The sequence below is a fragment of the Natrix helvetica genome, assembly GCF_964273705.1.
Source record: "Natrix helvetica genome assembly, chromosome: 6".
Taxonomy (NCBI): domain Eukaryota; kingdom Metazoa; phylum Chordata; class Lepidosauria; order Squamata; family Natricidae; genus Natrix; species Natrix helvetica.
The window spans coordinates 56,727,051-56,746,797 of record NC_138553.1 but is presented as its reverse complement, the minus strand read 5'-3'; the positions used below and the strand labels follow the sequence as shown (position 1 = coordinate 56,746,797).

Here is a 19,747-nt window from a genome sequence, read left to right as displayed (position 1 = left end):
GGGACTTACAGGACCCAAAGTGGCAGCTTTGTGTCCTGCATTTTTCAGCCAAATGAGCAGTTGTAGCAGTATTATAAAAACAATCATGAATGCAAAGATACAAATACCACAAATCTGAAAATAAATTTGACACGGAACCCATAATGTCTACCCAGCAATTTTGAAAAAGAACTAGGCTGGAGTCCCAAAAGCTGCTCAGTTGAAATGTTCTTGAGCTTTTTTGGGTTTGAGCTGTGAATATAATTCAGAAGAAGCTCTGCACAATGTGTGAGTCCAGCCAAATAGGACCTTCATGTTAATCTAAATACATCTAAATACAATTCCCAGACTGAGGGAGTCTGGGAGTTGAAATCTTAAAAGTTGCCAACTTTTGTCAATTACTGAAAGAACTGAAAACTCAGTTGAAGTTGAAAATTGAAAATAATCTTCCTGATTGTTGGACATTGCCTCAGTATAACAACTTTAAAGAAAAATATGAGGGACTGGAAATTTCCAACAAAAAGTTAGGTTGCAAGTATTGTGCTAAATTTGACTTCACAAAAGAAAGAAGTGCTCATGGATCAAAAGAATGGAAATATTTCCAGATTGATGCAGCATGGAAAAACAAAGAGGTACAACAAGGTTGTCTAAGAAAAAAAATGAAAGAACATTTTTCATCGAAAGCTCATAACATCTGCACAGAGAACTTTAAAAAATGTGAGCAGGATGCAATAACAAAAGGAATAGATAGGAACGTGATGGCAAACCTATGGCACAGATGCCACAGGGAGCCCTCCATGAGAGCATGTGAGCCGTTGCCCAGGTCAGCTCCACCGAGCATGAGTGCGTGCTCCCACCAGCCAGCTGATTTTTGGGTCTCTGCCGGGAAACATGTGTGCATTTGTGAGGGTTGCACATGCAGGCGCAAGGGGTCGCACATGCGAGGGGTGAGGGAAGCACAAGTGTGCGGTGCCCCCCACCTGTGCTCCGTTTTTTGTCAGGAGACTTCAGAGAGGGCCTCCGGAACCCGGGGAGACTGTTTTCACCCTCATGGAGGCTCTAGGAAAGTCTCCGGAGCCTGGAGAGGGCGAAAAATGATTCTCCCTGAAGTTCAGGAAGTCCAAAAACAGGTCTGTTTCTGGCCTCCGGAGCCCAGGGGAAGAAGTTTTTGCTTTAGTATTCAAAAAGCTAAAGATATTGTCAGAATAATCGCTCTAAGTTCAGCAGAAGTGGAAAGGGGTTTTCCAAATGAACATCATATGTTCAGAGAGGAGAAGTCGCCTGTTTCCAATGTAACAAACCCAATGACTATTAGTCTAATTGGCCTACCTCTACAAGAATGGGACCCTATTTCTACAGTTAAAAAATGGTTGAGAGCACATCACACAGCCGATGATGCTCGAGTTAAACGAAAGAAAAGTGAGAGGACGGCAATCAAACAACTATTTGGAAATATCTTAAATAAGTTTTATTGTTTTTTGTTATCTAGTAGTTTTTCATTAATATTTTAAAACTTTCTTGTAACAAAATCTAGCTTTGTGTACTTTTTTATTGTTCTTATTAAATGCCTATTGTAAGTATTAAATGCATGACATAATAAACTATCTTTTGGTGTATCTTTTTTTACACTTAAAACAGTCATTAGGACAAAGAAGTGTTGTCGAGTTGACCACACCCACCCAGTCACATGACCACTCAGCCATACCCACCCAGCCACTCATTAGGGCAGATAACCAGTTGTTAAATTATTTGAATCCCATTACTGGATGTAATGTATCACAGGGTAAAGAGAGAAAAAGGCTGTCCTGCTCTGCCAGGACTAACATTTGTCTATTCCATTATACCTCTTTCTGAGGGTAAAAGTTTGTTCTCACTGACATCCCCTAAACTCCACTGAAGATGTTAGTATTCTGCCATTCTGGAAGGGAGGAGGGAGACACGGTGGCCCACATAGTTTTCATGCTTTCGCTTTGCTGCTGTTGTAACTGCTTGGGAGCTTAAAAGGAGGGAGAGTTCACACCATCTGCAGCAACTCTTTCTGAACTGGGCTGGGCTGGGTATCCAAGGTCTCAGTGCTCCAAACATGAACGCTTTTCACCATCCAGCCTCGGTGATTTTCAAAACACCTCTGAGGCATATTATTGGCTACTGATGGACACAGGGTATAGGGGGGGGGGGTTGAAAGGGAAAAGTTAGCCTAATGCTTCGCACCCGAATTTCAAACTCCATCTCACTTCTCTGCAATCACTATCTCTCAGTAAAAATTCCTTTTGAAATGTAGTTTCAAGAGTTTTACTTTCTAGGGAAGGTTGTTGAGGCAGATCCTTACACCTAGCCAAGTAATGAAACGTTTGGAAGCCAACCTACAAGCTTGACTAACAAACCTTTACCCTCATCCTACACCTGAACTATAGATATTTGCCACTATTGCATACCTCTCTCTGTTGATCTACCAGTAGGAAACAAAGGCTTTTATTTTTTCCTCAAAAATATATTTCACCATCTTAAATTTTGACGAAAGCCATCAGCAGCAAAATTTCAATTAAAAGATTAAAAAGAACCATAATTATAACATCTGTTCCAAACTATTTTGCTTTATGGTATGAAATTAGTAACTTTATACATTTATAAAAACACTACTGTACCCACATTTGGGATACTTTCTTAGGCTGATTACCGTATTTTTCGCCCTATAAGACGCTCGGAATAAAAGACGCACCCAATTTTAAAGGAGGAAAATCTAGAAAAAAAAGATTCTGAACCAAATACTATAGTAAAATATTTTATATCAACTGTATAAAGTTAACAGCAGTTTAAGAACAATTTTATGTCAACCATGTAACACAGGGGTGTCCAAACTTTTTTCAAAGAGGGCCAGATTGGATGAAGTGAACATGCTGGAGGGCCGAACATTTTTCCAAACATCTTTGAACAATAACAATTAAATGCAAATGAATTATTTTATGCCAAGTTAATTGCAAATGGCATACTTTTCATTTCATAACATTAAGATCAACTGACAGCTGAGTTTTCACAATGTATCCATCTTTTCCCTGAAGACTTGTGTTTAGTACATTCAGATGCTTTCTTTCCTCTTTCCCTCTTACTTGTCTATCCTTCCTTCCACCCTCCCTTCCTCCTTCCCTTCCTTCCTGCCTCCCTTCCAGTTCCCTCCTTCCTCTTTCCTCCTGCCTGCCTGCCTTCTTTCCCTCCTGCTTATCTATGCTTCCTTCCTTCCTTGCACCTCTCTCCCTTCTGCCTGCCTGCCTTCTTTCCCCTTAACCTATCCTCCTATCCTTCCTTTCTCCCTCCCTCCTTCTCTGCCTCCCTTCCAGTTCCATCCTTCCCTCCTTCCTTCTGCCTCCTTCCTGCCTGCTTGCCTTCTTTCCTCTTTCCCTCCAGCGTGTCTGCTTTTCTTTCCTTCCTTCCACCTCCCTTCTGCCCTCCTGCTTTCTTTCCTCTTTCCCTCTTACTTGTCTATCCTCACTCCCTCCTCCCCTCCTTCCCTGCCTAAGCGGGCTTCTTGCATGGCCCCAGCCCTCCAGCCGGTGGCTCATCTAAAACATTAACTTTCCAATCTAGCGTTCTCCACCCACCCACCCCCAATCCGCCCGGATCTGTCATGCAGCAAAGAGATACAGTAGCTGGGCGCAATAGCAGCAATAGCAATAAGCAGATCCGGAGAGATTTGGGGTTGGGGGTGGAGAACGCTAGATGGGCGGCGCCTCCCCCTCTGTTCGGAGCATCTGAGCTGAGCCCCGTTACCCCTGCCCCCTCCTCCTCTGCTGTGCTTTTGAGGAGCCATGAGGCTGCAGGAGACAGTAGGAAGGCGGCGGAGGGCAGCAGGGGAAAAAAAAGCCTCATGGCTTCTCAAAAGCACGGCGGAGGAGGAGGGGGCAGCAGGGTAACGCGCTGCCCAGCTCAGATGCTCCGAGTGGAGGGGGACGCGCGAGAAGTGAGAAGTGAAGCCGCCAAAGCTCCTGCCCATGGCAGCGGCGCGTCCCCCATGAGGCTTTTTTCCCCCTGCTGCCCTCCTCCGCCTTCCTACTGGCTCCCTCCCGTGGCAGCGGTGGCGGCGCCTCCCCCTCTGTTCAGAGCATCTGAGCTGAGCCCCGTTACCCCTGCCCCCTCCTCCTCTGCTGTGCTTTTGAGGAGCCATGAGCCGCGGGAGCCAGTAGAAAGGCGGCGGAGGGCAGCAGGGGGAAAAAAAGCCTCATGGCTTCTCAAAGGCACGGCGGAGGAGGAGGGGGCAGCAGGGTAACCCGGTGCCCAGGTCAGATGCTCCGAGTGGAGGGGGATGCGCCGCCGCTGCTGCCATGGACGGGGGCGCCAGCGGGAGCTTTGGCGGCTTCACTCCAAATGTGCCGCCGCTGCCATGGGCTTTGGCGGCTTCACTTCTCACTGTCAGGAAATCTGCCGCAGCGTCGGGCAGCAAATGTGGTGCTGTTAGAGGAGGAGGAGGCGGCAGCAGATATTCCAGTAGCGGCAGGGGCTTTGAGGGTTTATTTTAGCCGCAGCGCCGGGCGCAAGCAGCTAGGATTGGCTGCCCACAAAGGACCTTCCCGGGCTTGCTTTGCTGAACTAGAGTCAGTCACCCCGCGCTCACCAAAACAAGTCCGGGGAGGTCCTTTGCGGGCGGCCAGTTCTAGCCTGTGACAGTACAAAACACCGCGCGGCAGTTGGAAACTGCCGTGCGGTGTATTGTTGCCGCACACCTTACAGGGAACAGTGGACCCAGGTGGCTACATTCGGCTTATAAGACGCACTCAGATTTTTACCCCCTTTTTTGGAGTAAAAAAGTGCGTCTTATAGGGCGAAAAATACGGTAGATTACAATTATTGCACAACCAGTTAGTATACATATTTTTAAAAATATATATTATTTAAAGAAATGTATAATTTAAAAATGGGAACCTTTTTAAATTAAATTAAATCAAAATGACCTTTACGTCTATTAAAGTGTAATGTGACAGAAAAAAACCTAAAGAGTTGGGTAATTGCATCAACATTTTTCTACCTTTCGCAATACTTATTAGCATGTCTAAATTCTAACTGAACAATTAAGATTGTGGCAAAGCCTACCTATGGGCAGCTTCCCAAAAGCAGTTCTTTCCACAAACATCAGAAGGCAGCATCCAATAGGAATTCCAGTAAGAAATATTCTTACACCTAACAGGGTAAGACAGAAACAATCCTGTATGAATATTGTGTTTTATCATTCGAGATTGCTGTGGAATATTTTACTTGCTCCTAAAAAAATGTCATTACTAAATGATAATGCTGGTCTGTGAGTATAATAAAGATTAATTGATTGATTATTAAATGATCTGTTGCACTCCTTGAAGACATAACTTCCTCTAGTTGTGTTAAATACACTGTACTGCATCAAGATAAATCAAATAGGATCAAAATTTAACTGAAAAACCTAGTTTCAGTGTAATGTCAAATCTTACACACATTAAATTCAGTGGTACTTATTAGGTAAGTATGAACAATAGCTTAATATTTGTCTTATCACATATTTACTATGTTTGCTATTAAACTTGTTTTTATATTATGCTATTTGTACAGAGCACATGCTGCCAATAAATAAAAATGTCAGTGACATACAAAAGAAGGGGAAAAATGAACTTCTAAAAGACAACCCAATGAACAGAGGTGTGCTTCAGCCAGTTCAGGCAAACCGGTTACGATTCTGTGCAGTTCAGCGAACTGGCAAATCCCACCACTGCCTGGTCCCACACCGCACCGCCTCTTACAGCCACTTTTCTCACATCTGCTTTGGCTTCCCACTTGCCTTGCTCACAACTCGCCTAGGCAAACTCCGATTCCCTCACCGGCTTTCCTGCTTACCTGGCTCCCTAGCCGTCACACCTCGCCTGAGCCCTAGACTACGTGGCACCTGCTGCTATCTTGACTTCCTCCATCCCAAGCCTTCACCGCTCCCTAGTTTTAGGTAAGCTGCCCCCCCCAAGTAATCTACATTCGCTGCATTCAGCTAGAACCCCTGGGTCAAACTACGCCACCCCCAGGCCGAAGCAATTTATCCAACCTGTGGCCTTCTGTGCTGAGCCGAAGGGGGCGAGCGCAGGTGGGCTGAAATGGTTTGGGTTCTCCTTATCTGTAAGAGATCCCATCCGGAAAGCGCTGTGGCAGAGAGAAGCAGCCGCCGACTGAGACTCACCCAGCAATAACCGCAAGAAGCTCGGGTGGCCACAAGATGTTGCTTGATCTTGCAGCCGCTTCTTGAGGCTCTTGATCCTGGGCATGCCTTCGGCACTCAGGGAGATGCTCCACATTCTCTCCAGGTTGGGGGGCTACTTCTCTCCACCGCTGCCTTTGCTTCATGTCTTGTGCAGCACAGCGAAATGTAGCAGCCATGAGCCGCCGCTTTCCTCTAAGTCCCTTCTGGAAAGCGGTGGCAGAGAGAAGCAGCGAGGTGGATGGGTGGCCGGCCCTTGGGGGAGATGCCACACTGAGGCCAAGACTGCTGCTCTGCTGCAGTGCACACATGCAGCCCCGGGGAGATCAGGTTGTCCCAAATTTTGCTCCCCGGGAAGGGTTCTGTCATGGAGGGCTGTGTGGCCAGACCAGGTGCTTTTTCTCGGGCCTCTCGCCTTGCATTGGGCAGCAGGAGGAGGAAGTATGTGGCTGGGAAGGCTGCCTGCAGTCTTTGCAGCCAAAGCCGGTATGTCTGCAAACCCGCTTGTATTCTCCTTTGAGCAGAAGTTGAACTAGTACTGCTAAAAGGGCAATCAGTTTGGGATTAAATTCCAAATGAAATTGGGACTTCAGGGTAAGGAGACATGAAGAACTTTCAACTGCAGGTTTCTAAAAATATTATTAAAATGAATGTCTAGAGGCAGCTATTTAACTCATTACTCCAGAGGGAGCAAAAGAGAAAGGATCCCAATGAGGGCATTAGCTATTTAGTTCAGGAATAACAGAATAACAGAGTTGAAAGGGGCTTTGAAGGTCTTCTAGTCCAACCCCCTGCTCAGGCAGGAAAACTGAGGATGCCAAAATCTAATGGATGGCCTGGGAAAAGTGTCCGAATAACAAAATAAAACTTAGAGGGTACTTGGGGGGGGGGGAACCCTATACCATTTCAGAGATTGACCACTGTCTTACCTGAAGGGTTGTTTTCAGGGCGCTGCGAAGGAGAGTCCAAGCAAGGGTTAAATACTGCCAATCTGCCCAGAACTGAATTGAAACTTTAAACCACGCCTCTGGTGCTGATTATCTTCAGATTTTTTCAATGAAGACTTGGAACTGTTGCGCTCTGAAAAGTCCAACAATGGGAATAAGTCCAACAAGGAACAACGCAACTGAAACCGTAACGTTTAAACTGTCACCAGCGGAACCAGACCCCAGGGTGGGGTGGACTCTCCTTCGCAGCGCCCTGAAAACGACCCTTCAGGTAAGACAATGGTCATTTTCCAGGGCGCTGCTCTGGAGAGTCCAAGCAAGGGACATGCCCAAGCTAATTGTCACTAGGGCAGGAAGCGGCAGCATTCAGGGTCTCATCACTGGTGTGAATGCCTTGAAGAACTCGCCTCCCGAATGCCCCTTCCGCTGATGCAAAGCTGTCCAACTTATAATTTCAGACAAACGGAGACAACGAAGTCCAAGTAGCTGTCTTGCAAATTTCCTCAATGCCTGGGTCGCCCAGGCTGCCATGGTGGTGGCGCTTCTAGTCGAGTGTGCTGTTATGTGGTGAGGCACAGGTTTGGACTGTAGGATATAGGCGAAGGCAATGCAGGCCCTAAGCCACCCGCCGATCGTAGAGGAGGACACCTTCCTGCTCTGGGATGCCGGCTGGAATGATATGAAGAGTGATTCAGAGCGTCGAAACCCCGCCGTGCGCTTGATGTACCTGCGAAGCATCCTGCGCACATCTAGTAAATGCCAACGTTTCTCCCTCGGATGTCTAGGATGCGGACAAAAGTCCGGAAGAACTACCTCCTGTGCTTGATGGAACCAGGAATTAATCTTGGGGATGAATGCCAGGTCCAGTCTGAGAATGACCATTGGCTTACCTGAAGTGTCCTTTTCTGTACACCGCGGGAGAGTCCAAGCAATGGGTTAATTCAGTCTGGTTGCCCTTGGATACTGAGGAACTTTTTTTCTCCCTTTAACCACACCTCCTCGTGTGATTGCTGCCAGAATTAATGACGAAAAAAGTCAGCCTGTCGAGAGGATGGAGCGAAGGCGTCCAAGATGTCTTTAGTCGATAAAAGGAACGAATCCCCGGACCGAAGACCAGGGTGGGTTGGACTCTCCCGCGGTGTACAGAAAAGGACCCTTCAGGTAAGCCAATGGTCATTTTCCTGTACACCGCTTGGAGAGTCCAAGCAATGGGACATACCCAAGTTATTGTCCAGATGGGTGGGCAGAAGCAAAGTCCCAGGATTCGGTCGAAGACACAACCCCTTGAAGTACCCTCCTGCCAAAGGACGCCTCAGCCGAGGCGTAGATGTCCAGCTTGTAATGTCGAATGAAGGGCGACGGGGAGGACCACGTAGCCGCCTTACAAATGTCTAGGATCGATGCATGAGTGGCCCAAGCCGCAGTGGTGGCCGTGCTGCGAGTGGAGTGCGCAGTGATGCCCCGTGGCACCGATCTGGCCTGGCTTTCGTAGGCCAAGGCGATGCAAGCGCGCAGCCACCTGCCAACAGTAGAAGAAGAGACCTTTTTGCCCAGGGAACCTGGATGAAACGACACGAACAAGGACTCCGATTTCCGGAACTCAGAGGTGCGGGCAATGTATGTTTTCAGCACCCTTCTCACGTCCAACATGTGCCACTGACGTTCCCTGGGATGTGACGGTCGCGGACAGAAATCAGGAATCACAATGTCTTGCGTTCTATGGAACCAAGTATTGACCTTTGGAATAAAGGTCGGGTCTAGTCTCAACACCACCCTGTCTGGGTGGACGGTACATAGGTCCTGGCGAACCGATAGGGCTGCCAGTTCTGAGATACGACGAGCTGACATCACGGCGATGAGGAATGCCGTCTTGAGTGTGAGATGACGTAGCGACGTAGTGCTGAGCGGTGAGCGCCTGCAGAACCACGGACAGCTGCCAGGTGGGATAGCGATGGACCGTGGGAGGCCGTAAGTTACAGGCCCCTTTGAGAAAGGAACGGACTCTGGGAACCTTGCTAAGGGACAAGACCGGGTCACCGGCCCAAACGGTGGAAAGGGCCGCCACCTGTCGTCGAAGGGTATTCGGGGCGAGGCCCTTGGCAAGACCCCCTTGCAGAAAGTCCAGGACACGGGAGACCGGAGCCGTCACCGGGTCTAAATGTAAGGTGTCGCACCATTTGGCGAAGGAAGCCCAAGAGGCATCGTAAATTCGAGTGGTCGACGGTCGCCTAGCTGCCTGTATAGTGTGGACTACGTCCTCTGAAAGGCCCTCGCGCCTCAGCTGGTCCCCCTCAAGTGCCAGACGGCCAATTGGAGCCACTGGGGCTCTGGATGGATTACTGCCCCCTGGCTGACGAAGACTCGGTCTGGAGGGATCTTCCACGGAGGCGACAGGGAGAGGCTGACCAGGTCGGCGAACCACGATCGTCGGAGCCAGTGCGGGGCTACGAGGAGTACCTCCGCCTCCTCCGTGATGATCTTGTGGGGGACTTGCGGGATCAGGGGTAGAGGTGGAAAAGCATAAAGTAGGCCCCGGGGCCAAGGGCAACAAAGGGCATCCGTCCCTTCCGCCCCCGGGGACTGGAAACGGGAGAAACAGCGGTGAAACTGAGCATTTTCCCTGGACGCAAAGAGGTCGACCGTTGGAGTGCCAAACTTGCGGGACAGCTGGCGGAACAGAGCCGGATCCAGTTTCCACTCTGCCGGGTCTATGGTGGTCCTGCTTAGCCAGTCCGCCTGGGTGTTGTCGACTCCCGAAATATGGTCGGAGCGAAGAGATGCCAGATGTCTCTCCGCCCAGTGCCCCAGGGATTAAGCCTCCCTCATCAATGTCTTGGATCTGGTGCCCCCCTGGCGGTTTATGTGGGCCTTGGTGGCCACATTGTCCGTCATTAATAGGACATGTTGATGGCGAATGTCCTGGTGAAAATGTCGGAGTGCCAGGCGGGCCGCACGCAGTTCCAGAAGATTGATGCTGCAGGAGCTCTCCGCGAGTGACCATTTGCCTTGCACCACTAGATGACCCATGTGTGTCCCCCAGCCGGCGAGGCTTGCGTCTGTGGTGACCACTAACCGGTTGGGCTCTTTGAACAGGTGGCCCTTGAGGATTGCAGGGGACGTCCACCATCGGAGCGACCTCTTCACTACTGGGGGGACGCTCACCAGTCGATTCGAGTTGCTCCTTGAGGCCCTCTGGTGAGGAAGGAGGAGCCATTGGAGAGCTCTGGAGTGAAGGCGAGCCCATGGGACGATCGAGATGGAAGAGATCATTTTCCCCAACAGCTGTGACAGGAGGATGATCGGTACCTATCTCGTGAGCATCACCTTGCGGGTCATGGCCACTAAGCTGTCTAGCCTGTCCTGGGATAGGAAGACCCTGCACAGGGAAGTGTCTATGACCGCCCCCACGTGGATAAGTCTGGTGGTGGGAACCAGATGGCTTTTCTTTAGATTTAGGGAGAAGCCGTGGCTCCTCAGAGTTCTCATCGTGATGCGGAGGTCCCGCAAGGCCTGCTGGCTGGACGACGACTGGATCAGGATGTCGTCCAGGTAGCACTGTAGCCTTATGGGTCTGCGCCTTAGTTGGGCTGCCACAACCGCCAGGACCTTGGTGAAGGTCCTGGGAGCCGATGACAGGCCGAAAGGAAGGGCCCGGTATTGAAAATGCCGGCCGGCATAAAAGAAGCGCAGGAACCTCCTGTGCTGGGGACGGATGGGGATGTGTAGGTAAGCCTCCTTGAGGTCGATAGAGGTAAGGAGGTCTCCCTGACGGATCCCCGACAGGATGGACTGGAGGGACTGCATCTTGAACCTCCGGTAGGCGATGTGCCTGTTGAGGTTCTTTAGGTCCAAGATGGCCCTCCAGCCCCCCGAGCTCTTTGGTACCAGGAAGAGGATGGAGTAGAAACCCCTCCCCTCCTGGCCGGGGGGAACCTGCTCTATCGCGTCTATCTCCAGGAGATGAAGTATCTCCTGGTTCATGAGCTCCCTCTTCAGAGGGCAGGAGGGAGTGGGGCACCGGATGAAGTTCCGGGGAGGGGGGGATAGAAATTCTAGGGATAGGCCCTCCCTTACAATCTGGAGGACCCAGGCATCCTCCGTGGTCTGGGCCCAATGGTGGGCGAATAGCTGGAGCCGCCCCCCTATGGGTGACAGGCCCGGGCAGTCACTTTGATTTGCGGAAGGGCCTGTTGGAGGCACTGCCACGGTTGGATTTACGGAAACCGAATTGTTGTCTACCTCTGTCCCTGAAATTGGACCTGTCCTGGAACCTGTCCCCTGACTGACTGGCCGGTCGGTAGGGCGGGGTGAAGGAGGAAGAGGTAGAGGGTTCAGAGGCACGAAAGGGCTGCCTCCTGGGGTACGGAGCGGACTTACGGTCCTGCTTCTTTGTGGTGGAAGGTAAGATCTTTCTCTTATCTTTGGATTCAATGAGGAGGGGCTCAAGCGCCTCCCCAAATAATTTGGCACCCTTAAAGGGGGCTGAGGCCAGCTTCCATTTATGCTTCTGGTCTGCCTGCCAGTGGCGGAGCCAGAGCAGGCGGCGTGAGGTGACGTTGGCCGCCAAGGCTCTAGATGCAAATTTAGTGGCGTTAAGGGATGCGTCCGCCGCATATTGGGAGGCCGCAATTATTTTTGAGATATCCTGGCGAAGGCGCAAGTCCCCTGCCGGGAGTTTGGCCAGCAGTTCCCTTAGCCATATAACGGAGGCCCTGTTAAAAAAGGAGGCGGAGGAGGAGGCTTTGATGGCCCAGGCAGCCGCCAGGTGAGCCTTATGACATACCCTCTCCGCCTTCTTATCCTCTGCCTTGAGCCCATCCAGCAGGTCTGCTGGGAGGGGGGAGTTGGAGGTGAGGGCAGTTATAGGTGGGTCCACGGCTGGGAGAGCCAAAAGGTCTTCCAAGGTGGGATCCATTGAATAAAGTTTCTTGTCTGCCCCGCTGGGGGAAGACAAGGTGGCTGGTTGGGCCCACTGACGTTGGATTACGTCCAGGAACAAGCCTGGAACCGGGACCAGCTCTTGTTGGGGGGCCGGAACGTCAAACATGGCCGCATTGGGGTTTTCTGGAACAGCATCGGCCGAAGGTTGGGCCGGCTTAGGTTTGATCCCTACCCTGGTAGCTAGTTTTGCTTTGTGGAGAATGGACTTAAAAAGACTAGGTTTGAAAAGTCCCGAAAAAGAGGGGGCGTCCGGGGGGAGGCCCTCATCCTCAGATAGCTCTTGGCCGTCCTGATCAGCGTCCTCGATGGCGGAGGTTTCGCTGACCACGGACGACTCAAGGGACGGATGACGGGCACGTTTGGCCGGAGGAGGAGCCGTTGGGCCCTGGAGGGTGGCCCCTGACCCCGGTGGGGGAGGGGTGCGTTTTCGGAGGCCCTCAGCGATGCCTCTGGCGATCGCACGATCGACCAAGGCCTGCATGCGCGGTGGCAGTTCGGGCTCCTGATCAGAGTCTGATTCCGGATCCCTGGGGTCCTGGAGATGGTAATGGGAGCCCCCGGCTGGGGGAGCCCTACTGTGACCCTCTGGGACTGGGTCCTGTTCATATGACCAGGATGGGGCAGGAGAAACTGGTTCCACCAGTGATCTGTCCGGGGACAGATCCTGAGACTCTACCTCCTCATTCATCAATGCCAAGACATCACCTCTGGATGGGGGGATGGGGGCCTCCCCTGGGGGGGACCCTGTCCCAGCCTGGCGCCGGGCCTTCTCAAATTGTTTATCAAGGGCCCGCTGGCGCCTCTCAGCATCCTTGGTTTCGGCTGCAGACGGGGCCTTGACAGGGTGCTTGTTAGTGGCCCCTGAGACGCCCTTGCCCACACTCCCACCCTTACTGGAAGGGGTATCCTTGCTAGGGGCCTGAGAGGGGCCAGATCTAGCCTCAAGGGAACCTGATGGAGGGGGCAGCTCCATGCCAATGACCGCAGAAGGATGATGCAGAAAACACAGGCAAGCGGGTAGGCTGCAGCGGATTTCGACTGGCTACACTGAAATGCACAAAAAAACACAATCATGATTAATAATGCAGGCATAGAAAAATTAATAATTCCAATTCAGCCTTAACACTAGTAGCCAGTTTAAAAGGAGGACACCCAGGAGGTTGAGCTATGAAGTGGGCCCGCAGCTCAGGCTGCAGTAACCCCGCAGGAGAGACAGGGAAGTCAGTAGGCCAGGAGACTAGTGGTTTGAGAAAAAAGGCAAGGCCTGGCCAGCTCTTAAGGATAAAAAACCTTCCCTGTGCCGGTGCAAAGGACACGTGGTGGCCAAATTACCAGCGCCGCTGAGGTCCAGTGAGTGGTGGCCGAGGGCCTGCTGGGCGGGCCCAGCGAGGCCCTGTGGCCACCAAGGCGGCCTCCTGCACTAGCGTGGCTGAGCGGCAGAGGCCTAAAATAAAGGCGCGAACTTTTCGCGCCTAAAAATGGCCGTCGCAACAGCGAGGGGCTAGGCGGAGAGGAAAGCGGCAGTCAGGAGCAATCCAGGCCGCTCGCTACTCCGTGGCGGAGGGACGGAAAAAAACGCAGGGGGAGTCAAAAAAACGAAACCAGGCCGGAAAATAACAACCGGGAAGGGAACCGAGCGAAAAAAAAACCCTCGCCGCTGCTGCCGCGCTCTAGGAGCAAGCGGCAGGCTTCCAAGCCTGCACGAGTGCGAGGCTGTGGAGAAAAGCCTCCCCCACACACGCTTACCTCCTGGCCTTCGAGTTAGCTTGAAGCAGATTTAAACAGGAAAAATTTCCAAAATATAGATCTAGGAGAGTCCAAGCCAAAGATTAATAGCCTGAGCTCTGAATATGCATCCGATTCGGGCAACTGAGGAATTAATTCTGGCAGCAATCACACGAGGAGGTGTGGTTAAAGGGAGAAAAAAAGTTCCTCAGTATCCAAGGGCAACCAGACTGAATTAACCCATTGCTTGGACTCTCCAAGCGGTGTACAGGAAAACTACCCTGTCTTGTCGTATCAAGCATAAGTCCTCTCTGACGGACAGGGCAGCCAGCTCCAAAATGCGTCGAGCCGAGGTGATGGCGACCAAGAAGGCTGTCAGATGTCAGATGTTTGAGACTTGCAGTCCTGAGTGGTTCAAACGGGGGCCCAATGAGGGCACGTAGCACTACGTTGAGGTCCCAGGATGGATATCTGTGAACCACTGGAGGTCTCAGGTTGGTTGCGCCTCTGAGAAAACTGCGAATGCTGGGATGCCGGCTGAACATGCGCGCTGGCCAGCTGAGTTCACCTTTTTAAAAGCTATTTTTCGCCTTCCCCAGGCTCCAGAGGCTTTATAGGAGCCTGGGGAGGGTGAAAAGAGCCTCCCCCGCCCCCCAGAGGCGGAAGTTGCTCGGAGGGTCGTTTTAAGCGTTCTGAAGGCTTCAGGGACCGTCCGAGGGCCTCCGGGGGGGCAGGGGAGGCTCTTTTCGCCCTCCCCAGGCTCCTATAAAGCCTCTGGAGCTTGGGGAGGGCAAAAAAAGCATGTAAAATGCGGGGGGGGGTTGTGCGCGCATGCGCCCTGGGGGATCGCGCATTGCATTATGGGTGCCGCACACCCGCACACGACCCCCCCACGCTCCCCCCCACTTGTGGCACGCGAGCCAAAAAAAGGTTCGCCATCGCTGGTATAGGGTGCTCCCCTAAGTACCCTCTAAGTTTTATTTTGTTATTCTGACACCTTTCCCAGGCTATCCACTCAGATTTTGGCATCCTCAGTTGTTAAAAAATTTGAATCCCACCACAGCCAATGAACATGGATTTATGTTTTAGTACCATTTTTGTAATCATTTCTATTTATTGCTTCTGAATAATTTATTTTCTTCTAATATTCTATTTGCACAAAATTTTAGCTAGTGTCTTTTTCTTGTATTTTAAAAATCATGTATTCACTGTATTTCATAGGGCAATAAGTTGCAAGTCACTAAGTCAAAAACTAAATGTATTTCTAAAAAGCATCTATTTTTTCTTGAATGTTCACCAGGCTAAATTAATAGGTATTTAAATTTTAAAAGTGAGATTGAATTGCTATGTAGTTAAAGCAGCATTGCTTTGCTACAACCTAAGATTGAAGTAGTGAATGGGTACTTCCCATTTAATGCATTTTTCCTGAGAGGAGATACTACTCTGGGTTCCCAATGTGTCTTGTATATATACATCAAGTATATATTCATGTAGAATTAAAATGCTGATTATTGTGAAAGAGATGAGGTATGGGACCACCAGGAAACTGATGCAAGGAAAAGTGTAAAGAGATATTATTATGGAAATATTGTACAATTGAATGAAATGTCAATGTGGGACAATCATACTTCCATATAATCCATTTTAAATACAGCTAATTCTTGCTTAACAAATGTGCATAGTAATTATGCTACATAAATTTGGTAGGATTATTAAAAATGAAAAATAGTATTGCCTTTTTTTATAATCAACACATTTAATCTTTAGTGCTTTTCATACCATATATAATATGGTACTAATAAAATAGTTTTAGAAAAGTGAATCACATGGAATATAGAGATATATAAAAAACTCTAAGTTACAGATTTGACTTTGTAAAAAAATGAATTTGAACTTGTATTGTGTGGTAATGATGAATATGTTATTGTCAAGATTTATAAATTATTATTGAAACTGAATTTGGAGAATGAATATGGTGAAGCATTGCATAATCTAATGAGTAAAAAAGTGAGTATAATGTGATGATTGTAGAATGGACAAAGTGTGGTTGAAATTTACATTAAATTATAATTTAAAAGTATTTTTTAAATAAATATGCCTATTAAAACTGTCAAAGGTGTATAAAGGTATTTCATATGTATGTTAGAAATGTAAATGTAAAGAAGGAACTTTTTATTATTTTTGATGGACTTGTGACAAAGCAAAGAAATACTGGGTAAGATTTATATGTTAATACAGAAGGTTCTTAAAATGAATATAAAAATCAAACCGCAAACTTTTCTTTTAGGCTTGATGGACAAATAACTTGAAAAAAATATGGAACTTTGCTGTTATATATGTAGACAGATCAAAGATGTTTTTATGCACAAAAATGGAAAGATATTTAATTCTCACAATGGATGACTGGCTGGAAAAACTTATGGAACTAGCAGAGATGGCTAAATTAATTGCTTTAATCAAAGAAAATAACACATTCAGCTTTGTTTCTACTTGGAAACCACTTCTGGATTTTGTGCTTGAGATGGAAAAAAAATGAACCATTGACTTTAGGTTTTGCTGATTAGTTAAATTTGTTGTTATAGAAATGGCTAATACATTAAGTATGTAAAAATAAAAAGTTGAGGCTGTGATGTTGCTATCTTATTCTACAATGTTAAAAAGAGTTCCCTCATTTTCCTACTATTTTCATTTTCTTTTGCATTTATATCTTGATAAGCATAACAAAATTATTAAAAGAAAAACAGTATTGCCTCGACGTATTTTTTTCTTATGATCAATGGATGTAATTCTTTAGTGTTTTCATACAAAAGTACATCATATGGTACTAATAAAACAGTTTTAAAAAGTGAATTACATGAATATGGAGACATACAAAAAACCTATGTTCATTAGGAATTAGTAATATGCATTAACCTCAGTGAAGCTGATCCTTAATAGTGTAATCCATCAGGAAATGTAGGATTTCTACAGATGGTTACTACATTCACTTCTGAAATGCATTTTAATTATATAGAAATGCAATTGCAATAGACCATACATACATTGTCAAACTGTACTTTATAAAAAGTACTAGCAGGAATACAGGCACTAAAAATATAATTTAAATTCTCAGTATTTCAGAAAGAATTTTAAAATTCATTCCTATTTAAGCAAAAAGCAGCTGCATATAGTTTATTTTAGATGACGATTTCTATGATGTAAAACAACCGTGCTTCCACTAATTAATGCCAGAATTGCATACTCCACAAGAAATAGAGCTGCGAAATCTAAATGGAATTTTTATTTCTCTCATTATATGGCGACACCAAGCTTCATTTGCCCACAGCAACCCTTTACTCAAATAAAATATATTTCTGTCATAAAGCAGTTAGTGAATATTAAATCAATACTCCTTTTAATAAAAGCTATCTGCTGAAACACTTGAACAGGAGACAAACCATCCTTTGCCATTTCCAAATCTTATGGGCTATCCTATATATAAAGCATCTCATAAAATCAAAAGATTAAATTTAAAAATGACAGCTTTCCTCTTTGAAACTAAAAATGTCATTCCACTTTAATTATAAAGCTCAAACACATTGTAAAAGTTGGAACTGAAAAGACAACATTGGGGCAGGAATGGGATTTTCAGAGTTCAGCATACAGTAGGTGGAATCAGAATGACCTCAGGCAAATTTCCTAATTTCATGTTAATGTTTGTCTAATAAATTAACTCTTTTTCTGCTAAACAAACTAGAACAGCAATTATCACATTGCATCCTGACTTTCATCTAACAAAAAGTAGCTAAATAGATCTGTAGAACATGATTATATTTCAGTAAACAAATTTAATATCAAATCTTATTTTACACTGAAACAATCAACAATCTTAAAATGCAAAGTCACTTTGGAGTACTTTCCAAAGTATAATGAGGGAAAAGCAGAATTAATTAACGTCTGGAAAAATTATTGATTAAATCCATGACTACTTTCAACATTTGCAGGCATGAAGTAGCAGTTGTATTTAAATTTGATTGTAACACAAGTATAATCAAGATGTGGGCTCTTTCACAAAAATCTCACGTCACATTTCACTGTCATCATTTTCAGTAACATACTTATTGCTTTACCTAGAGTATGTGATTTGAATATTTCTTGTAAACCACAGCTGGGACAAAAGCTAAAGTAAAACCAAATGAAACAGAACTTTTAAATTAATCACTTGATTGAATATGTGAATAATCTTTCAAATAAAAAGAAAAGTATGTACAAATTGGTAATTTTCCATGTTGTATTACAAGTGGGATTTTTTTCTGTAGTTCACATCATAGCACAAATGGCATAGTAGCCGCAAAGCATTCAGATTCTTCAAGACTCAAGCAGAAATTTAAAAGCGATTCAAAATTTTATGTCTGTCCACTGCAAATAAAGTGCTGCAGGGGCCATATACAGGTAGTCCTTGACTTACAATCACAACTAAGACCACAATTTGTTAAGTTATTGTTAAGTGAGTCATACCCAATTTTAGGACCTATTTTGCTATAATTGTTGTGAATCACTGCAATTGTTAAGTAAATCATATGGTCTTAAACAAATCTGACTTAATATTTACTTTTTCCTTGAAAGCCAGCTGGAAAGGTCCAAATGGTGATCACATGACTCAGAGATTGCGAGCATCATAAATATATGCTGTTTGCCAAGCATCTGAATTTTGATTACATGACCATAGCAATGCTGTGATGTTGTAAGCACAAGGATCAGTTGTAAATCACTTTTTTTTCAGATCCATTGTAACTTCAAATGGCCACTAAATGAATGGTTGTAAATCAAGGCCTACCTGTACTGGAATATTGTATCCCCCAATGTGAGATCTACAGCCACCCTTTGCAAAAGGGCCTGAAGACTTGGCTCTACCAAGTGGCCAGGGACCCCAGTGGAGGTGTGTCATTCTGGAAGTGGTTAAGAACTAGTTAAGACTCCACCTTTCCCCATGTACATCTTTTGCTCCCTTCCTCCCCAGTTCTGTCAAATTTAAAGTTACTATTTGTTTTAATGTTTAACATTGATGTTTTATTGATTGTGAGTCACCTAGAGTCAGGCTTTGGTGAGCTGGATGGCATATAAGCTTAAAATAAATAAGTAAGGCATAAACTGTTCAATCCTAGCTGAATGTCTATGGAGATTCTCAGTCATCCAGGCCATGGTTGTCCCAAAGATACTTTTTTCAAGAGGCAACTGGACTTTCTGGTTTTTCTTTGAAGATGTTTCACTTCTCATCCAAGCTGCTTCTTCAGCTCTGACTGGATGGTGGAGAATGGAAGGATTTTTACTCCTTGCAAGCAGCTCGGCATTTGCATTATTTTAGCAGGTCGTTAAGGTCACCTGGAGGTTTATCTGTGTCATCAGAGTCACCTGAGTAGTGCAAATGGGTATGGAGCCTTCTTGGAACTGTTGAAAGGACTGTGTTGTAGACTGGAGATAATGATGTTGTATCCTTCCCCCTCTGGCTGTTCAATATTGACATAGATGGCCTCTTTGACCCCTTTCAAACCAGTGATCCTCAGTGTCCAAAATGTGGCCTTTGTCTTTTAAATGGAGATGGACTGCTGAATCTAGTCCTGATGTTGCACCCTGTGTTTATGGAGTGGTTATTTTGTTTCTACGGTGTAGATCTGCATATGGCTCACTGCATTGTACTGCATATACCACTACTGCATATAACACATGTGCAGATTTGTACATAGGAGAAACAAAACAACCAAAGGTTAATGGGAGAATCCAAAAGTCGGTAATATTCTTATTAATATTATTATTTGTAGTTCTATTAGTTAAAGTATTTTCATGTAATAAATATTTGGGGCTCTATAAACAATCTGCATGAAGAGGTTGATAGGACATCTTTGCCTAGGATCTATTGCTGTGTAGTAGCAACTCAGCACTCTTGCGGGCTTTCCTCTTTCTTAGGTACCCAGCC

At 46.7% G+C, this 19,747-nt stretch overlaps 1 protein-coding gene across 3 annotated transcripts in view; it reads right to left on the bottom strand.

The window, feature by feature from the left end:
* GXYLT1 (glucoside xylosyltransferase 1) overlaps positions 1-19,747 on the bottom strand; it is a 64,064-nt gene that overhangs the window by 38,790 nt on the left and 5,527 nt on the right. For 2 of the 3 annotated variants that reach the window (XM_081957189.1, XM_081957190.1), the window contains one exon: positions 5,062-5,148. The exons of the other annotated variant lie outside the window; for it this stretch is intronic. In XM_081957189.1, the coding sequence (XP_081813315.1) occupies positions 5,062-5,148 (87 nt within the window). The remainder of the gene's footprint in view (positions 1-5,061; positions 5,149-19,747) is intronic. 3 annotated transcript variants of the gene reach the window in all.